Below are 18803 nucleotides of genomic sequence, written 5' to 3' on the forward strand. Positions count from 1 at the left end.
CCAAAAGCTCCAGCACATTCTCTTTCTTAATATCTACATGCTCAAGCTTTTCAGTCTTCTGCAAGTCTGCACTACAATCACCAAGATCCTTTTCCATAGTGAATACTGAAGTAAAGTATTCATTAAGTACCCCTGCTATTTCCTCCAGTTCCATGCACACTTTCCCACTGTCACACTTGATAGGTCCTATTCTTTCATGTCTTATCCTCTTGCTCTTCACATACTTGTAGAATGCCTTGGGGTTTTCCTTAATCCTGCCCACCAAGGCCTTTTCATGGCCCCTTCAGGCTCTCCTAATTTCCTCCTTAAGCTCCTTCCTGTTAGCCTTATAATCTTCTAGATCCCTAACATTACCTAACTCTCTGAACCTTTTGTAAGCTTTTTTTTTCTTCTTGACTAGATTTATTACAGCCTTTGTACACCATGGTTCCTGTACCCTACCATAACTTCCCGTCTCATTGGAATGTACCTATGTAGAACTCCACACAAATATCCCCTGAACATTTGCCACATTTCTTCCTCATCTTTCCCTGAGAACATCTGTTCCCAATTTAAGCTTCCAATTTCCTGCCTGATAGCCTCATAATTCCCCTTACTCCAATTAAACGCCTTTCTAACCTGTCTGTTCCTGTCTCTCTCCAGTGCTATTGTAAAGGAGATAGAATTATGATCACTATCTCCAAAATGCTGTCCCACTGTGAGAACTGACACCTGACCAGGTTCATTTCCCAATACCAAATCAAGTATGGTCTCTCCTCTTGTAGGCTTATCTACATATTGTATCAAGATACCTTCCTGAACACACCTAACAAACTCCAACCCATCTAAACTCCTTGCTCTAGGGAGATGCCAGTCGATATTTGGGAAATTAAAATCTCCCATCACGACAACTCTTATTATTATACCTTTCCAGGATCTGTTCCCCTATCTGCTCCTCAATATCTCTGTTACTATTAGTTGGCGTGTGGCCAAGTGGTTAAGGCGTTCGTCTAGTGATTTGAAGGTCACTAGTTCGAGCCTTGGCTGAGGCAGCGTGTGTGTCCTTGAGCAAGGCACTTAACCACACATTGCTCTGCGACAACACTGGTGCCAAGCTCTATGGGTCCTAATGTCTTTCCCTTGGACAACATCGGTGGCGTGGAGAGGGGAGACTTGCAGCATGGGCAACTACTGGTCTTCCATACAACCTTGCCTAGACCTGTGCCCTGGAAACCTTCCAAGGCGCAAATCCATGGTCTGATGAAACTAACGGATGCCTATTTCTGTTTTATTGGGCAGCCTCTAAAAAACACCCAGTAAGGTTATTGACCCCTTCCTGTTCCTAACCTCCACCCACAGAGACTCCGTAGACCAGGGGTCCCCAACCTTTTTGCACCACGGACCGGTTTAATATTGACAATATTCTTGCGGACTGGCCGACCCAAGGGGGGTGGGGGATGTTCAAGTAGGGTTAAACTCACCTCAACATGTCTTTTACAGTTAGGGTGCCAACTTTCTCACTCCCAAATATGGGACAAAAGTAGCAGTCAAATCCCGGGACACGTGTTTTACCCCTGGAAAGACGACCATGACCATGAAGCCTTGCGCAGGCACCTGTGTGTGCATGCGTGTACGTGCCGATTTTTTTTTCCCCACAAATTGATTTTGCCTTCATCTTCCCAACTATACTGTACATACATTATTTCTACTTTATATAGGCTGTGTATTTATCATATCATTCCTGCTTTTACTATATGTTAGTGTTATTTATTTTTGGTTTTATGTGTTATTTGATATGATTTGTTAGGTTATTTTTTGGCTCTGGGAACGCTCAAAAATTTTTCCCATATAAATTAATGGTAATTGCTGCTTCGCTTCACGCCATTTCGGCACGAAAGGTTTCTTTTTTAAATCTTTTTATTAAATAAGTATACAAAAAAGTAAGCCATATAGACACTAATACACTGTTAGAATATAATAAAATTACAGAAGATATTAATACAAAAAAAAACTACAAACAATGTAATTTAAACATAACATACCAAGGTAACATAATAGTATACTAATTTTATATATATATCAATAGAGAAAAGGGAACCCCCCCCCAAAAAAAAACCCACCGTGCAACTAACTAAAAGCAAAGCAAAGCAATGGGCTAACTTGAAACCAAACAGAGTTAAACTTAAAATCACGTCCTCAATCCCGACCTCCATTAAAAACAGTAAAAAAAAAACAAGAAGGGTATATATTACATTAAATAAAAATATTGAATAAAAGATCTCCAAGTCTGTTCAAATTTAAATGAGGAGTCATAGAGATTGCTTCTAATTTTCTCCAGATTCAAGCATAATATCGTCTGAGAAAACCAAAAAAAGGTAGTTGGAGCATTAAGCTCTTTCCAATGTTGTAAGATACATCTTTTCGTCATTAAAGTAAGAAATGCAATCATTCTACGGGCTGAAAGGGAGAGATTACTGGAAATTTTAGCTAGTCCAAAGATAGCAGTAATAGGGTGAGGAGAGATATCTATATTCAATACCTTGGAGATAATATTAAAAATGTCTCTCCAAAAAGTTTCCAAAGTAGGGCACGTATGAGTTAAAGAGGCTATCTGCCCTGGACATCTATCACAAAAAGGATTAATATGAGAATAAAAGCGCGCTAACTTATCTTTGGACATATGTGCTCTATGAACAACTTTAATTTGAATTAGGGAATGTTTAGCACAGATAGAGGAAGTATTGACTAATTGTAAAATCTGCCCCCAGTCATCCACAGAAATGGTAAACCCCAATTCCTGTTCCCAATCTACCCTAATCTTATCAAATGGAGCTTTCCTAAGTTTCATAATAATATTATAAATTATAGCTGATGCTCCTTTCTGACATGGATTAAGGTTGATTATAGTATCTAAAATGTATGTAGGAGGAAGCATTGGAAAGGAAGAAAGTATAGTACTTAGGAAATTTCTAACTTGTAGATATCTAAAAAAATGTATTCTTGATGAGTTATATTTATTAGATAATTGTTCAAAAGACATAAGGGAACCATCTAAAAATAAATCCAAAAACCGTGAAATACCCTTAGTCTTCCAAGTTTGAAAAGCACGATCCGTAAAAGAGGGAGGAAAAAATATGTTACCTAAAATAGGAATCGCTAACCCAAATTGATTAAGATCAAAAAATTTTCTGAATTGAAACCAAATACGCAAGGTATATTTAACTGCAAACAACAGGAATTCTGCAGATGCTGGAAATTCAAGCAACACACATCAAAGTTGCTGGTGAACGCAGCAGGCCAAGCAGCATCTATAGGAAGAGGCGCAGTCGACGTTTCAGGCCGAGACCCTTCGTCAGGACTAACTGAAGGAAGAGTGAGTAAGGGATTTGAAAGCTGGAGGGGGAGGGGGAGATGCAAAATGATAGGAGAAGACAGGAGGGGGAGGGATAGAGCCGAGAGCTGGACAGGTGATAGGCAAAAGGGGATACGAGAGGATCATGGGACAGGAGGTCCGGGAAGAAAGACGGGGGGGGGGGGTGACCCAGAGGATGGGCAAGAGGTATATTCAGGGGGACAGAGGGAGAAAAAGGAGAGTGAGAGAAAGAATGTGTGCATAAAAAAGAGTAACAGATGGGGTACGAGGGGGAGGTGGGGCCTAGCGGAAGTTAGAGAAGTCAATGTTCATGCCATCAGGTTGGAGGCTATCCATACGGAATATAAGGTGTTGTTCCTCCAACCTGAGTGTGGCTTCATCTTTACAGTAGAGGAGGCCGTGGATAGGTATATTTAACTATCGGGTTAGACACCTGTTTAAGGCGTTTCCAATCAAAAGGAAGAGAGGAACCTAAAATAGAGCCAAGTGTAAAACCCTGAACAGATTGTAATTCCAATACTACCCATTTAGGAATGGATAGCATATCCTGGTCCAGTAACCAGAATTTCATATGTCGAATATTAATTGCCCAATAATAAAATCTAAAGTTAGGTAATGCTAAGCCTCCATCTCTCTTAGCTCTCTGTAAATGTATTTTACCCAGTCTCGGGTTTTTATTCTGCCAAATAAATGAAGAAATTTTAGAGTCAACTTTGTCAAAAAAAGATTTTGGAACAAAGATTGGTAATGCCTGAAATATATATAAAAATTTTGGCAAAAAAAACATCTTAACTGCATTAATACAACCAATCAAAGTTAAATATAAAGGAAACCATTTAGATGAAAGTTGAGTAATATGGTCTATTAATGGTAAAAAGTTAGTCTTAAATAAATCTTTGTATTTACAAGTAATTTTAATCCCAAGATATGAAAAATAATTATTAATCAATTTAAATGGAAATTTATAATATAAGGGAAGTTGTTTATTAATCGGAAAGAGTTCACTCTTACTAAGATTTAATTTATAACCTGAAAAAAGACCAAATTGTGCTAATAACTCTAAAACAGCCGGGATGGATTTTTGAGGATTAGAAATATATAAAAGTAAATCATCAGCATAGAGTGATAATTTATGGGACTTTAAGCCCCGAGTTATCCCAGTAATATTTGGAGATTCTCGAATGGCAATTGCAAGAGGTTCTAATGCAATATCAAATAATAAGGGACTAAGAGGACAACCTTGTCGAGTACCTCGAAAAAGAGGGAAAAAAGGTGAACTTAAAGAGTTAGTACGGACCGAGGCCACAGGAGAATAATATAAGAGTTTAATCCAGGATATAAATTTCGAGCTAAAATTAAACATTTCAAGCACCTTAATTAAATAAGGCCATTCTACTCTATCAAAAGCTTTCTCGGCATCTAAAGAGATAACACACTCAGGAACATTTTGTGAGGGAGTATAAACGATATTTAACAGTGTACGAATATTATAAAAAGAGTAACGACCTTTAATAAAACCCGTTTGGTCTTCCGAAATAATAGAGGGAAGTACTTTTTCTTATCTATTTGCTAATAACTTTGAAAAAACTTTAGAATCAACATTTAATAAAGATATTGGTCTATAAGATGCACATTGAGCAGGATATTTATCCTTCTTTAATATTAAAGAAATTGACGCTCTATTAAAAGATTCAGGAAGTTTACCAAGTTTCAATGAAGCCTCAAAAACCCTACAGAGCCAAGGGATTAATGAAGGAGCAAAACATTTATAAAATTCTACGGTAAACCCATCAGGGCCAGGAGCTTTCCCCAAATTCATAGAGAAAATAACATTCTTAATCTCATCCATGGTAATGGGAGTATCTAACATAGAAGACATATCCTGTGAAATCTCAGGGAAGTCTAAATTATCTAAAAAATCATTCATATATTTAGAATCTCGAGGAGACTCTGATTGATATAAGGAAGAGTAAAAATCACAGAAGGTTTGATTAATCCCCACATGATCAAGTATCAGTCGATCATTTTGGTTATAAATCTGATTAATTTGAGATTTGGCATAATTAGACTTCAATTGATTAACCAACAGTTTGCCAATTTTGTCACTGTGTACATAAAATTCACTTCTTGTTTTCTTTAATTGGTTTACAATCGAGGACGAGAGTAATAAACTGTGTTCCATTTGAAGTTCAGTTCTTTGTTTATATAACTCCTCAGAAGGAGCTATAACATATTTCTTATCAATTTCCTTAATCTTGTCCACAATTACCAACTCCTGCTTCTGCTTCTTCCTCAAAGCAACAGAATATGAGATAATCTGACCACGAATATAAGCTTTAAAAGTGTCCCAAAGAGTGTTAACAGAAATATCCTCTGTATGGTTAATTGTAAAAAAAAGATCAATCTGTTCATTCATAAAGTTAACAAAGTCCGAGTCCTGAAGCAACAGCGAATTAAAACGCCATTGTCTATTATTTTGTATATTGGCCAGAATTTTAATAGAAAGCTTAAGTGGAGCATGATCCGAAATGGTTATAGAGTCATAATCACATTTAATCACTGAGGAAATAAGACGAGAATCAATAAAGAAATAATCAATTCTTGAATAGGAATGATGAACATGTGAAAAAAAAGAAAAATCTTTTTCCTGAGGATGCAAAAAGCGCCAAATGTCCGTCGACCCAGAATCAGAAAGGAATGAATTAATCAAAGTTGCAGATTTATTAGGTAAGGTCCGTAAAGGAGCCGAATGATCCAAAGCTGGAGACAAACAGGTATTAAGATCTCCGCCCCAGATCAATGAAAACTCATTCAAATTCGGAAATTGATTAAATAATGATTTATAAAATTCCGGACAGTCCATATTAGGAGCATAAACATTAACCAAAACTACTTTTTTATTAAATAGTAAACCACTAACCAATAGAAATCTACCATTCGGATCAGAAATAATATCATGTTGTATAAAAGTAACTGAGGAGTCCATAAAAATAGAGACGCCTCGAATCTTAGCACTGGAGTTCCAATGAAACTGTTGACCCTTCCAGAATTTAAAAAAACGTAGTCTGTCCCCCCTCCGCACATGGGTCTCTTGTAAGAATAAAATTTGTGCTTTAAGTCTCCGGAACAGTTTAAAAACTTTTTTCTTTTTAATAGGATGATTAAGACCATTAGTATTCCAGGAGACAAAATTAATAATAGACTCCATAAACCCTAAAGTCAACCCACAACAAGGAGGATTGACGATAGGCTCGACCCACGAACCTGGAGAGGGAACAGAACATACAAGAGATACCGGGAAGGAGAACGCAACCAATACTTCAATAATGTATATAGCCCAAGAAGAAAGAAATTAAAACGTGAAACCCCTTCCACCACCCTCCACCCCATGACCCAAGGCTAAATCTAACGCAGACCAGCCCGAAAGAAGCAAGCACTAAAACTACCCCCATGACTTCCGGTACACGCTCCCTAAAAAAAAAGTGTAAATATAAAAAAGATCAGCTGATTATAAAGCAGTAAAAGAATTTAAAAAAGATAACTCAATTAAAATAAACACATAACAGAATAAAAGCCAGAAAATATATATAAAAAAACCGCAATAAACCCCAGACCCATGAATAAACAAAACAACAAAAAAAAAATAAGATTATTAACATAAACTAGTTATAAAAACCTACAAAACAAAATAGATTTTTAAAAAAACTACAAAATTTAAGGCCACAAAAGAAATACGTAAAATGACAATAAGGAAGTAACCACCCAGAATCCCCTGGGAAAAAGAAAGAAATGACGCAGTTAAAAAGAAAGTTTAGCAACCATATTAAGTAATCAAAAATAAACTTTTCTGCCCAAATAGGGCAAAAAAAAATTAAGACCAACAAATTCACAGCCTCCGATCAACGGAGATAGTTAAAAAATTACAATTAAGATGTTGAAGGTGAAAATTGATCCAGATAACTCTGGGCATCCGATGGAGAGTCAAAAAAACGGAGGGCTCCATCCAACGTACGAATCCTTAAACGTGCAGGGTAAAGAAGCGCTGGTCTTAAATCCATCTTGTAGAGTTCCGACATCACAGATCTGTAACGAACCCATTGATCCCAGGTTGGTTTACTGAAATCTTCCACGAATCGGAACTTAAGATCCAAAAAATCAATGAAACCTTTAGATCGAACGAATCGAAACAGTTTCTCCTTGTCTTGAAAGTAATGAAACCGTAAAATGACATGTCTAGGTTTATCTGACCTAGGCGAGTATGATGGAACTCTGTGAACACGATCCAATAACGGTGGTTGGTCAGGAAATACAGTAGGAAATGCATCTTTTAAAAGTTGAGAAAAATACTTCATAGGGTTATCAGATTCAACAGCTTCACGCACCCCAATCATTCGTAGATTCTGCCGTCGCATTCTAGATTCTAAGTCAGAGTTTTTAAAGGTCAGAAAGTCAAGTTTCTTCTTCATTACATTAATTGTTTCTTCGATTTTCCCCATCTTAAGCTCACTTTGTTGCGTGGATTTTTGAAGATCAGATATAGCCGACTGATGTTCCGTAATAGATGTTTGTATCTTATCAATTGAATCGGCAATTTTCTGGAAATTAATTGAAATTTCCGCACGAATCAGCTCCGTAACAGGGGTTGAAATTTCCCTTTGAATTAACTCCGATATAGCTTTCAAAGTCACCGGTGGTTCAGTCGGAGGGAAATCAATACCTTTCGGTTTAACCGGAGGTTTGCCATCCTTCCAGTTTTTCCCATTCTTAGACATAGCAGACCTTAAACGCATCCAGTTATCGGAGAGCCCAATTTATTTCAAAGTATTGTAAAAGTTGATGCCTTAATGGTTAATTAAAATATAGCTGATCATAAGAAAAAAAACTGAGGTAATGGAGCGAGTCAAGAACGCGACTTCACTCCATGAGCGCTACCGGAAGTCCCCCACGAAAGGTTTCATAGGAACGCTCTACCTTAGCGGGGGAAATACGGGACAAACCAATTTAGCCCAATATTCAGGATGTCCTGGCAAATACGGGACAGTTGGCAACCCTATGTTCAAGTTCAACAGTGCATGACAGGGAATGAGGGAAGGTGCAGCTGACTCATATTGTTTCCTCATGGCCCGGTACCGGTCCGCGGCCCGGTGGTTGGGGACCGCTGCCATAGACAATCCCTCCATGACATCCACCTTTTCTGCAGCCGTGACACTATCTCTGATCAACAGTGCCACGCCCTCACCTCTTTTGTCTCCCTCCCTGTCCTTTCTGAAACATCTAAAACCTGGCACTTGAAGTAACCTTTCCTGTCTCTGAGCCATCCAAGTCTCTGTAATGGCCACCACATCATAGCTCTAAGTACTGATCCACGCTCTAAGCTCATCTGCTTTGTTCACAATACTCCTTGTGTTAAAATAGACACATCTCAAACCGTCCATCTGAGTACATCCCCTCTCTATCACCTGCGTATCCTCCCTCACACGCTATCTCCAAGCTTTCTCTATTTGTGAGCCAACCGCCACTTCCCCAGTCTCTTCAGTTCGGTTCCCAATCCCCAACAATTCTAGTTTAAACTCTCCCCAGTAGCCTTAGCAAACCTCCCCGCCAGGATATTGGTCCCCCTGGGATTCAAGTGCAACCCGTCCTTTTTGTACAGGTCACACCTGCCCCAAAAGAGGTCCCAATGATGCAGAAATCTGAATCCCTGCCCCCTGCTCCGATTCCTCAGCCACGCATTTATCCTCCACCTCATTCTATTCCTATACTCACTGTTGCGTGGCACAGGCAGTAATCCCGAGATTACTACCTTTGCAGTCCTGCTTCTCAACTTCCTTCCTAACTCCCTGTAGTCTGTTTTCAGGACCTCTTCCCTTTTCCTCCCTATGTCATTGGTACCAATATGTACCACGACCTCTGGCTGTTCTCCCTCCTACTGCAGGATGTCTTGGACACGATCTGAAATATCTCGGACCCTGGCACCTGGGAGGCAAACTACCATCCAAGTTTCTTTCCTGCATCCACAGAATCACCTGTCTGACCCCCTAACTATAAAGTCCCCTATCACTGCTGCCTTCCTCTTCCTTTCCCTACCCTTCTGAGCCACTGGGCCGGACTCTGTGCCAGAGGCACGGCCGCTGTTGCTTCCCCCAGGTAGGCTACCCCCCTCCCCAACAGTACTCAAACAGGAGTACTTATTGTTACTTGTTGTCAAGGGGTACGACCACAGGAGTACTCTCTAGTACCTACCTGACTCTCCTCCTTCCCTCTCCTGACTGTTACTTGCTGTCTGTCTCCCGTGGCCCCGGTGTGACCACCTGCCTATTACTCCTTTCTATCACCTCCTTGTTCTCCCTGACCAGACGAAGGTCATTGAGCTGCACCTCCATTTCCCTAACTCGGTCTCTTAGAAGCTGCAGCTCGACATACCAGGTGCAGATATGGCCGTCCGGGAGACTCCAGGACCTCCCACATCTGACACCGAGCACAGAAAACCGGCCTCACACACACACTACTTCCTTTCCACAATTAACACAGGTAGACCTACCTCGCCTCGGTTCCGCCTAAGCCCGTTGAGCCAAAGCCCTACCACTCTGCTACCTCTCATTACACTGCCCGCTGGATATGGCGGTCTTCTTTTTAAACTTTTCTCACTCTACTGGCTGACGTTACGCGCCTGCGCAGTCTTGCCTCTCTTTTACCCTGAGTAGTTAAACTGCCTTCGCTCCGGAGGCTGCTCCAAATCAAAAAAAATGGTGCAAGATGTGGAGCAATTAGATAATTTTTAAAAAAGCACAATAAACTCAAAAGTAAAAAAGTAGACCAGACTAGTAAACTATAGAAGTTTGAAATGGTGAATGGTGGCTTAAATGCAGTTTCTTAATTCTCAAATCCTGCTTGTGCGACAGTTTGTAATGCATCTGTTCCAGAGGTGAAAGGAATGATTTGAGTGCAGAAATGTAAATATCGGAACCATTAAAAAAAATGGCCATAAATCCTGCTCCTTTTCCATTTTGTTTGATTTTCATGCATAGCGAAGTATATTGATTGTGGATTTGAAACTTTATATAGAGCTATCCATTAAACTTGTGTAAAATCATTCTCCTGAGTACAGAGATCTGGCTGGCAAACTTGAGTCCTGTAAAATGAATAAATCAGAAAATATCTGTGATTTCTAATTTTTTAATGCATGGAGTTATGAGCATAAAAGAAGCAAATAGAGAAGATATAGTTAATGAACCCTGGGAGATGCAACTTCGGCTATATGTATCTAAATTGTGTTTTCTCTAGAAAAATGTATACTTGTACTAAAATTGGCTGCTATATTTTTTCTTCTGTTCTGAAACTTCTAATCTCGGGCGACTCTTCAATCTTGTCAAATACTAAGTCTGATTGTGTTCTTGTTCAGAAGCCAAAAACAGCTTGCCAATGAATTGGAAAGTGAATTCGCTGGTCCATGTATGAAATATAACATGAACTATCAACATATTGGCACATGCATCATTTTTAACAATAAGAATTTCCACCCAACAACAGGTAATTGCGCATACTCTTTCTTGAATTAGAGCTGTTTACTTGTATATCTTTAGATTTTGAATATAAATTGTACTTGAATTAAAACTGCTGATTTATAATCACTGTGGCTCAACTATTCTGATGGTTAGAATATATATTTTTTAATGTTGCAGAGCCCTTGGTTAAGTCCAACATGCAGTTATTAATGGCTATGCAATAATTTTGATAAAGTTTAATATAATTTAATACTGTTTATGTGAAGCATTTGTGAGCTTAGATACCTTGAACTTATCCAGTAAATGATTGAGCCAGTGATCTGTTGAACAAAAATACAGTTAAATAAATTTCATCAATGTTATTCAGCTTGTGTAAGTTTGTCTATTAGAGTGGGAAATTAGATGTGATTCCTATTTCTGATGTCCACCTAGAGAACCCCTTTTTGCAGCAGGCTCAGCCTTGATTTTCGTTACTTGATCTCTGTTAATTAGGATTTAGGCATTTGCCATCAAGACCAACGCCCTTATAGTAGGCCTTTTTCCTAAGTGGATCTCTAGTGTCTGTAGAATTAACATCCACGATGCAATTAACTGATATAGAACAAGTTAACTAGAGTAAAATTGCTATTATTTTTCTTTAATTATTTTTATAGGCATGACTAAACGCAGTGGTACAGACAAAGATGCCAGCAATTTGATGAAGACATTCAAAAACTTGGGTTTTTGCACTGAAATTCTTAATGATCAAACATGTGAACAGATGTTTAAAAAACTAAGCAATGGTAAGTGTTGGTGAAAACAAATGAAATTGAGTTTTTAAAAACTATCTTCATGTTGCAGTTCAGGTACCTTGGACTAAGTTGTAATATCACTGCTTGCTTGTGATGAGGTGCAGAGAGCAGGATAAAAGCACAGGCAACTGTGTGCTTTTGGTAGATCTTAAGATTAACAAAGGGTTTTAATGGAATAACTGAGAAAAGACAACACATTTGGACTGGGGAGCCCAAATTGTAGTCTAGCTTTTAAATAGGGAGAAAACTTTAAAGTCCAACATACAAAGAAACTTGGGAGTCCTCATGCAGGATTTCCTAAAAGTTAACTTGCAGGTTGAGTTGGTGGTGAGGAAAGCAAATGTAATGTTAGTGTTCGTTTCATTGAGGCTTTATAAGTCACTGGTGAGGCCTCACTTGGAGTACTGTGAGCAGGTTTGGACCCCTTATTCAAGAAAGGATGTGCTGACATTGAGTGGGTTCAGAGGGGGTTCACAGAAGTTATTCTGTGAATGAAAAGCTTATCATATGAGGAACGTATGTTGACTCTGGGCCTGTAGGCACTGGAATATAGAAAAATGAGGGGTTGAAACCTACCGAATGTTGAAAGGCCCCTGATAGAGTAGACTTGGAGAGGATGTTTCCTATATTGGAGAAATTTAGGACTAGAGGGCACAGCCTCAGAATAGAAGGACATTGATTTAGAATGGAGATGAGGAGGAATTTCTGTAGCTAGAAGGGTGAATGTGTGGAATTTATTGTCACAGGTAGCTTTGGAGGCCAGGTCAATTGGGTACATTTAAGGCGGAGGTTGATAGATTGTTGATAAATCAGGGCCCGAAAGGTTACGGGGAGAAGGCAGGAGAATGGGGTTGAGAGGAAAATGAATTATACGTGATTAAATGGTGGTGTAGACTCAATGGGCCAAATGGCCTAATTCTGCTCCTATGTCTTGTGGCCTTAATAATCAGTGATTATTGAAACCTGCAACCCACACAGTTTTCGTCATTTGTGGTATTCATAATTAGCAATGTCTGCTGATCTCAAATTTGCAACAAAATTGGCTTGACTTGTGTGTAACAGTTACGTAAGTGCGGGCCTTGCTGGCAAAACTATGCTTTGTAAAATAAATAAATGGGATGGTGGGAGGAAGGGTGAAATACTCAGTGTCCACTTTATTAGGTACCTCCTGTACCTGTACCTGATAAAGTGGCCACTTAGTGTATGTTCATGGTCTTCTGCTGCTGTTGGCCATCCACTTTAAGATTTGACATGTGCGTTCAGAGATGTTCTTCTGCACACCAATGCAAATACCTATGTCAGGATGCTGTTTATTGACCACAGTTCAATGTTTAACACCATCACTCCTACAGTTCTGACTGGAAAGCTCCAAAACTTGGGTCTCTATCATCCCCTCCGCAACTGGGTCCTCAACTTCCTAACTGGAAGACCACAATCTGTGCAGATTGGAAAAAACATCTCCCCCTCACAGGCAATTAACACCTAGCGCACTTCAGGGATGTGTGCTTAGCCCACTGCTTTACTCTCTCTACGTCCTTGATGGCAGACATCCCACCTTTCCCGGAAGTTCCGGGAGTCTCCCGCATATTGATAGCAGCTCCTTGACGCCTGGAAATTATATACAATATCCCGGAAATCAATTTTTTTGAGAGGGAGAGCGAGCATCCTGATTGGTCTCTCTTCATGCTAAGTAGACCTATCAGATTTCTCTGTGGGCGGGCTTTACAGTCGACCTGAAAAATAATGACAGTGTTGCTCGCTGCACTGTTTGCAGCAGTGACTTTTCTATTGCCCATGGTGGATTAAAATATAAAAGACATGTTGAGGTGAGATTAACAGTTGTCATTCATTCATTAGCATAGGTAACGTTATTTAAACTAGCTGGCTAGCTGCTAAGGAGCTACTCTTGATGTCCTACGTGATGAGGCCAAACTCCCTGTAGACTTGCTTAAAGTTGTAATAGAATTTTAAAAAATGACTCCCATGATAATATAATGTAATATAAGTACATATTTTAATGTCTCATTTTCTGCATATACCCAACTTGGTTTACAGATTAGATAAAATCACGAAACGAAGTATTCATACACCCTTGGAGGTTGACCGGGGGTGGGGGGGGGTGGGGGAGGATATGGGGTTGCGGGGGGCAGGGGTGCTACATCCCTGAAATGGTGGTGCTACCTCCCTGAAATGGGTTTTTGCAGGGTGGGATGTCTGTGATGGTGTACCTATGCACAGCTCAAATGCCATCTATAAATTTGCTGACAATACCACCATTGTTGACAGAATCTCAGATGGTGACAAAGGGGTGTACGGGAGTGAGATATATCATCTAGTTGAGCAGTGTCACAGCAATGACCTTGCACTCAATGTCAGTAAGAGCAAAGAACTGACTGTGGACCTCAGAAGTGGTAAGACTAGGGTACACACACCAGTCCTTGGAAGAAGTGAGCAACTGCAAGTTCCTGGGTGTCAGTATCTCTGAGGATCTATCCTGGGCCCAACATATCAATGCAGCTACAAATAAAGCACAATAGTGGCTATACTTCATTAGTAGTTTGAGGAGATTTGGCATGTCACCTAAAACAGCGGTCCCCAACCACCGGGCCGCAAAGCATGTGCTACTGGGCCGAGAGGAAACTATATGATTTGGCGATATGAGTCAGCTGCACCTTTCCTCATTCCCTGTCACACACTGTTGAGCTTGAAGGCAGTGAGGTCATTACGCATGCGAGGTCGTGACCCACGCGTCATCCACGTCAGCGCGGGAAGGAGATCAACTCCTCAGGCTTGCAAATGACGGCGGGCTAAGAAGTATGTTTGACATAACATCTCTGTCGGCATTCTAGATCAAGGCTAAATATCCTGAGATAGCCACGAAAGCACTGAAAATGTTGCTTCCATTTCCAACATATCCCTGCAATGAATGTAATGAAAACTAAATTGCAGAATAGACTGGACATAAGGAACCCCCTTCGAGTATCGCTGTCTCCCGTCACCCCTCGATAGGACCGTCTTGTTGCAGGAAAAGAAGCCCAGTGCTCCCACTAATTCAGCGATATTGGTGTGTTGCAATGATTTTATATATTCATACGGGGAAAATATGTGCTGTGTGTTTAATATCCTAACGTTACTTAAAATGTTATGATGCTATTGACTTATATAACCATATAAAAATTACAGCACGGAAACAGGCCATCTCTGCCCTTCTAGTCCGTGCTGAACACTACTCTCACCTAGTCCCACCGATCTGCACTCAGCCCACACCCCTCCATTTCTTTCCTGCCCATATACCTATCCAATTTTTCTTTAAATGATAATATTGAACCTGCCTCTACCACTTCTACTGGAAGTTCATTCAACGCTTCAAGCTCCCCTGTCCTTCCCTGATAATTGACTTATCACTATATTCATGCGAAGAAAATATGCACTGTGTTTAATATTAAATTGGTTAGATAAACCCTTTCAGAAATCGGCATGTACACGCATGCGCAAGCCACGCGTGCGCACTGGTGCCTGCGCAAGGCTTCATGGTCATTGTAGTCTTGCTCAGGGTAAACCCAGCGTTTTTGACTGCTACTCTTGTCCGTTGGCAACCCTACCCACCCTCCCTGCCGGCCGGTCCGCAAGAATATTGTCAATATTAAACTGGTCCGCAGTGCAAAAAAGGTTGGGGACCCCTGACCTAAAACACTCAATTTTCTACAGATGTACTGTGGAGAGCATTCTAACTAGCTACATTACTGTCTGGGATGGGCAAGCTACCGTACAGGATCGAAGTAAGCAGCAGAAGTAAGCTTAGTCTAATCCATCCTGGGCACTAGCCTCCACTGTATCCAAGAGATCTTCAAGGAGCGATGCCTCAAAAAGGTGGTGTCCATCAATGCCCTCTTCTCATTGCTACTTTATATAAGTTACAGTAATTCAGTTTTATTTTCTCTATTATTATATATTGTATTTTGAAAGCTAGCAAATTTCATGACATATGCCAGTGATATTAAACACAATTCTGATTCTGAGCACTGTTGTAACGTGTGGTTATTTAAGTCGCTATAGCCTTGCTGTAGGCTTGAACCAGTCAGGCCATTCTCTTTGGACATCTCTCATTATAACAAAGAATTTTTGCCCACAGAACTGCTGCTCACTGGATGCTTTTTCATTTTTCACACAGTTCTCTGTAAACTCTAGAAACTGTGAAAATCCCAGGAGTTGAGCAGTTTTTAAGGTACTGAAATCACCCCATCTGGCACCAATAATCATAACACAGTCAAAATCACTTGGATCACACTTCTTCCCCCTCTGATGTTTGGTCTGAACAACAACTGAACCTCTTGACCATGTCTACTTGCATGTATGCGTTGAGTTGCTGTCACATGATTGGCTGATTAGACACATCTATTTATAAGCAGGTATATAGGTGTACCTAATAAAGTAGCCACTGAGTGTATTTGCCTTCCATAATTTTCTGGATTTTCTACAAGAAATATGTGTCTAAAGGAGGCAGATTTGGGAAGATATAGATAAAGAAACATGGATTTTAAATAGTGCCAACTGTTATTGCATTTACAACTCATTGCATTCTATTTGTGTATGTTTATAGTTGCCAAGAGTGATCACAGCCAAATGGCAGCTTTCATCTGTATTTTCCTCAGTCATGGAGAAGAAGGATTGCTGTATGGAACAGATGGCTGCGAAGAAATTAAGCATTTCACTCGTATTTTTAGAGGAGATCTATGCCGAACTCTAATTGGCAAGCCAAAGTTGTTTTTCATACAGGTATGGAAGTTTCTAACCTGGTTTAAAGCTGATTATAATATTCTGGAGGAATTTGAGTATATCCTGGCATACATTTTCTATAGCAGGTGGTGATTGGTGCACTGAAATGGTTCCAGTACAAATACACTTTTAACTTGCTCTTCCTTTAAGGGAAAATGTTGCTTCAGCCTGTAGTTCAGCTAATATTCTACTTAGAGTTCTATACTAATAATTAAAGACATTGTACTTGCATAATCCCCTTGAGTCATTTAACAGTAACAGGTTCTTTGTCTCTGCCAATCTTGCTGATCTTGTGGGAGCTTGATTATTTGCTGAGAGGTTCCTCCTAATATTTGGAGTCTCCAACCTGTAGTTATTTCTCGGAAAAAATAGTCAATCATTTAGTAATGAAATTTGTCCAGTAAGTACATTTTTGCAATTTTTTTCAATCACTGGATGCTCTAGCAGTGAATGTATTTAAAATTAGATCAATCTGCATAATTGTATGATTATATTTCTGAATGCTTCATGGTTTTCCATTACATATGTACATTAAAATCCATATTAATTTGGCCACAAATTCTCTCAGATTAAAAAGTCATTTTATAGATTTTAATTTTAAACCACAAGTTAGAGGTTGCTAACTTGTCATTTTATATGAAGTCTCTTCACCCAGAGTATAAAGTAAAAACAGGAAATAAAATAATGTTTAAAAATACTTCAAAAGGAGAATGAAATACTTGCATTCAAATAGATAAACTACCTAAAGAATAAAAAATGTTGAAAAAGGATACAAATGAGAAGCAATTAAGTTTAGAAAGTAAAGCTTTAGAGTAGCTTGGAGCACTTGATCTAGAACTAAATCACATTTGTTTGTAATTTATTGTGAATGTCTAGAGCATGGGATGAGGCAATTTAGCCCATTGATCCCTGCTGTTTCTATAAAAGGTAAATCTAGCAAACCAACTTTTCTGCTCTTTTCCCATAGTTCTGCAAATGCTTTCCTTTCAAATGACTATCCAGTTCCTTTTTGAATGTGATGACCAAATCTGCCTCCACTTTTCTCTCTTACAGTATTTTCTAGATCCTAACTGCTCCCAATGTTTTCCCTTGTCTTTTGGTTCTGTTTTCTTTGTTGACGATTCCTTTTCAACAGATGAAGTTGATGAACTGTTAGTCTAATATTTCATAAACCTGGAATACATAATTTTTGACTTGGAGGGTACTACTAAAGCCAAGGCAACACTAATGTAGATTTCACTGGGGTAATCGTGTCACTGAAATAGCCTTTGCTGATGGGGGAAAATGAATCATTGTCCTTTTTCTGCTCACCTTTGGCACCTGGTGGAAAGTGAATGTTGTGTGAAGGCAGGATGAAGAATTATTCACTATTGAACAATCTGGTAATCTGTATCTAGATATTGTAGAGGAATAACTATCATGTTTGTATCCATAAACCTCTAACCCAGGAATCAATCTCCTTTCTGTTCTGCACAGAAGAGAAAAATAAGCAACATGTAATACAAATCATTTGTTGCAGTTGAATTGTGTGAGGTTTACTATGTTTTGTTTAAGCTTTTCTAATTTGCAGATGTCTTTATATTAATGTCTTTACTTCTCTGTTCACTGCTGTTTATTAGGCTTGTCGAGGAACTGAATTTGATGCTGGTGTTGAAACAGATGGAATTGAAACTGATAGCAATAGAGAAATGGCTACATCCCTGCAAAAAATACCTATAGAGGCAGACTTCCTTTATGCTTACTCCACAGCACCAGGTGATTGATTAATGTTCTAAAATTCAATCTGTAAAGTTCCTACTAGTTGTCGTCACAAAATACTCAGGTTATGGGTAGAACCCAGCTCTGCCTTACATGAATTTCTCATCTTTTATCGACAGGAAATAAGCCTTTTTTTTATGTAGACAAAGCCTGTGAGTGTTTTTCTTCCTATGACGATCTGAGTGTTGAAAATGGATCTAGTGCTTTCCTGGCAGATATGAAGAATAAACTCTTCTCGGGCTTCTAGCTGGGTACAGGTATTGTTTTTAACCAAAGTTTCCATGACAAACTCTGCTATCTTCGGGGATGATGTGTGGGTACGTCTAGTTTGGTGGTATGTATACTCCTATCGTCTATCCCTCCTGATTGTTTAGTCTACATCCAATCAGGTTTCCACTGTGAATTCCAGTTCCTATTTAGAGCGAGACCTTTGTCTTCATTAAAATTCTTTTTCTCTAGTTTTATTTCAATGGCTTCCTTCACCAGGACGTCCCAAAAGCCATTGGTGCGGCACTGTAGTTTTGTGCCTCTGGAGTCAACCCTATGGTCATTGTGGATGCAATGTTCTGCTACCACTGATTTCTCTGGATAACCCAAATGGTTACACTCCTGTGCTCCTTG

The 18803-nt window shown here is 39.4% G+C and overlaps 1 protein-coding gene across 2 annotated transcripts in view; it reads left to right on the top strand.

The window, feature by feature from the left end:
* Window positions 1-18803, top strand: part of LOC134347171 (caspase-7-like) — a 59526-nt gene that overhangs the window by 24784 nt on the left and 15939 nt on the right. For both annotated transcript variants that reach the window (XM_063049407.1, XM_063049408.1), the window contains exons 3-6: window positions 10755-10882; window positions 11511-11639; window positions 16249-16424; window positions 18044-18179. In XM_063049407.1, coding sequence (XP_062905477.1) covers window positions 10755-10882; window positions 11511-11639; window positions 16249-16424; window positions 18044-18179 — 569 coding nt within the window. The remainder of the gene's footprint in view (window positions 1-10754; window positions 10883-11510; window positions 11640-16248; window positions 16425-18043; window positions 18180-18803) is intronic.

This window comes from Mobula hypostoma, chromosome 5, assembly GCF_963921235.1.
Source record: "Mobula hypostoma chromosome 5, sMobHyp1.1, whole genome shotgun sequence".
Lineage (NCBI taxonomy): Eukaryota > Metazoa > Chordata > Chondrichthyes > Myliobatiformes > Myliobatidae > Mobula > Mobula hypostoma.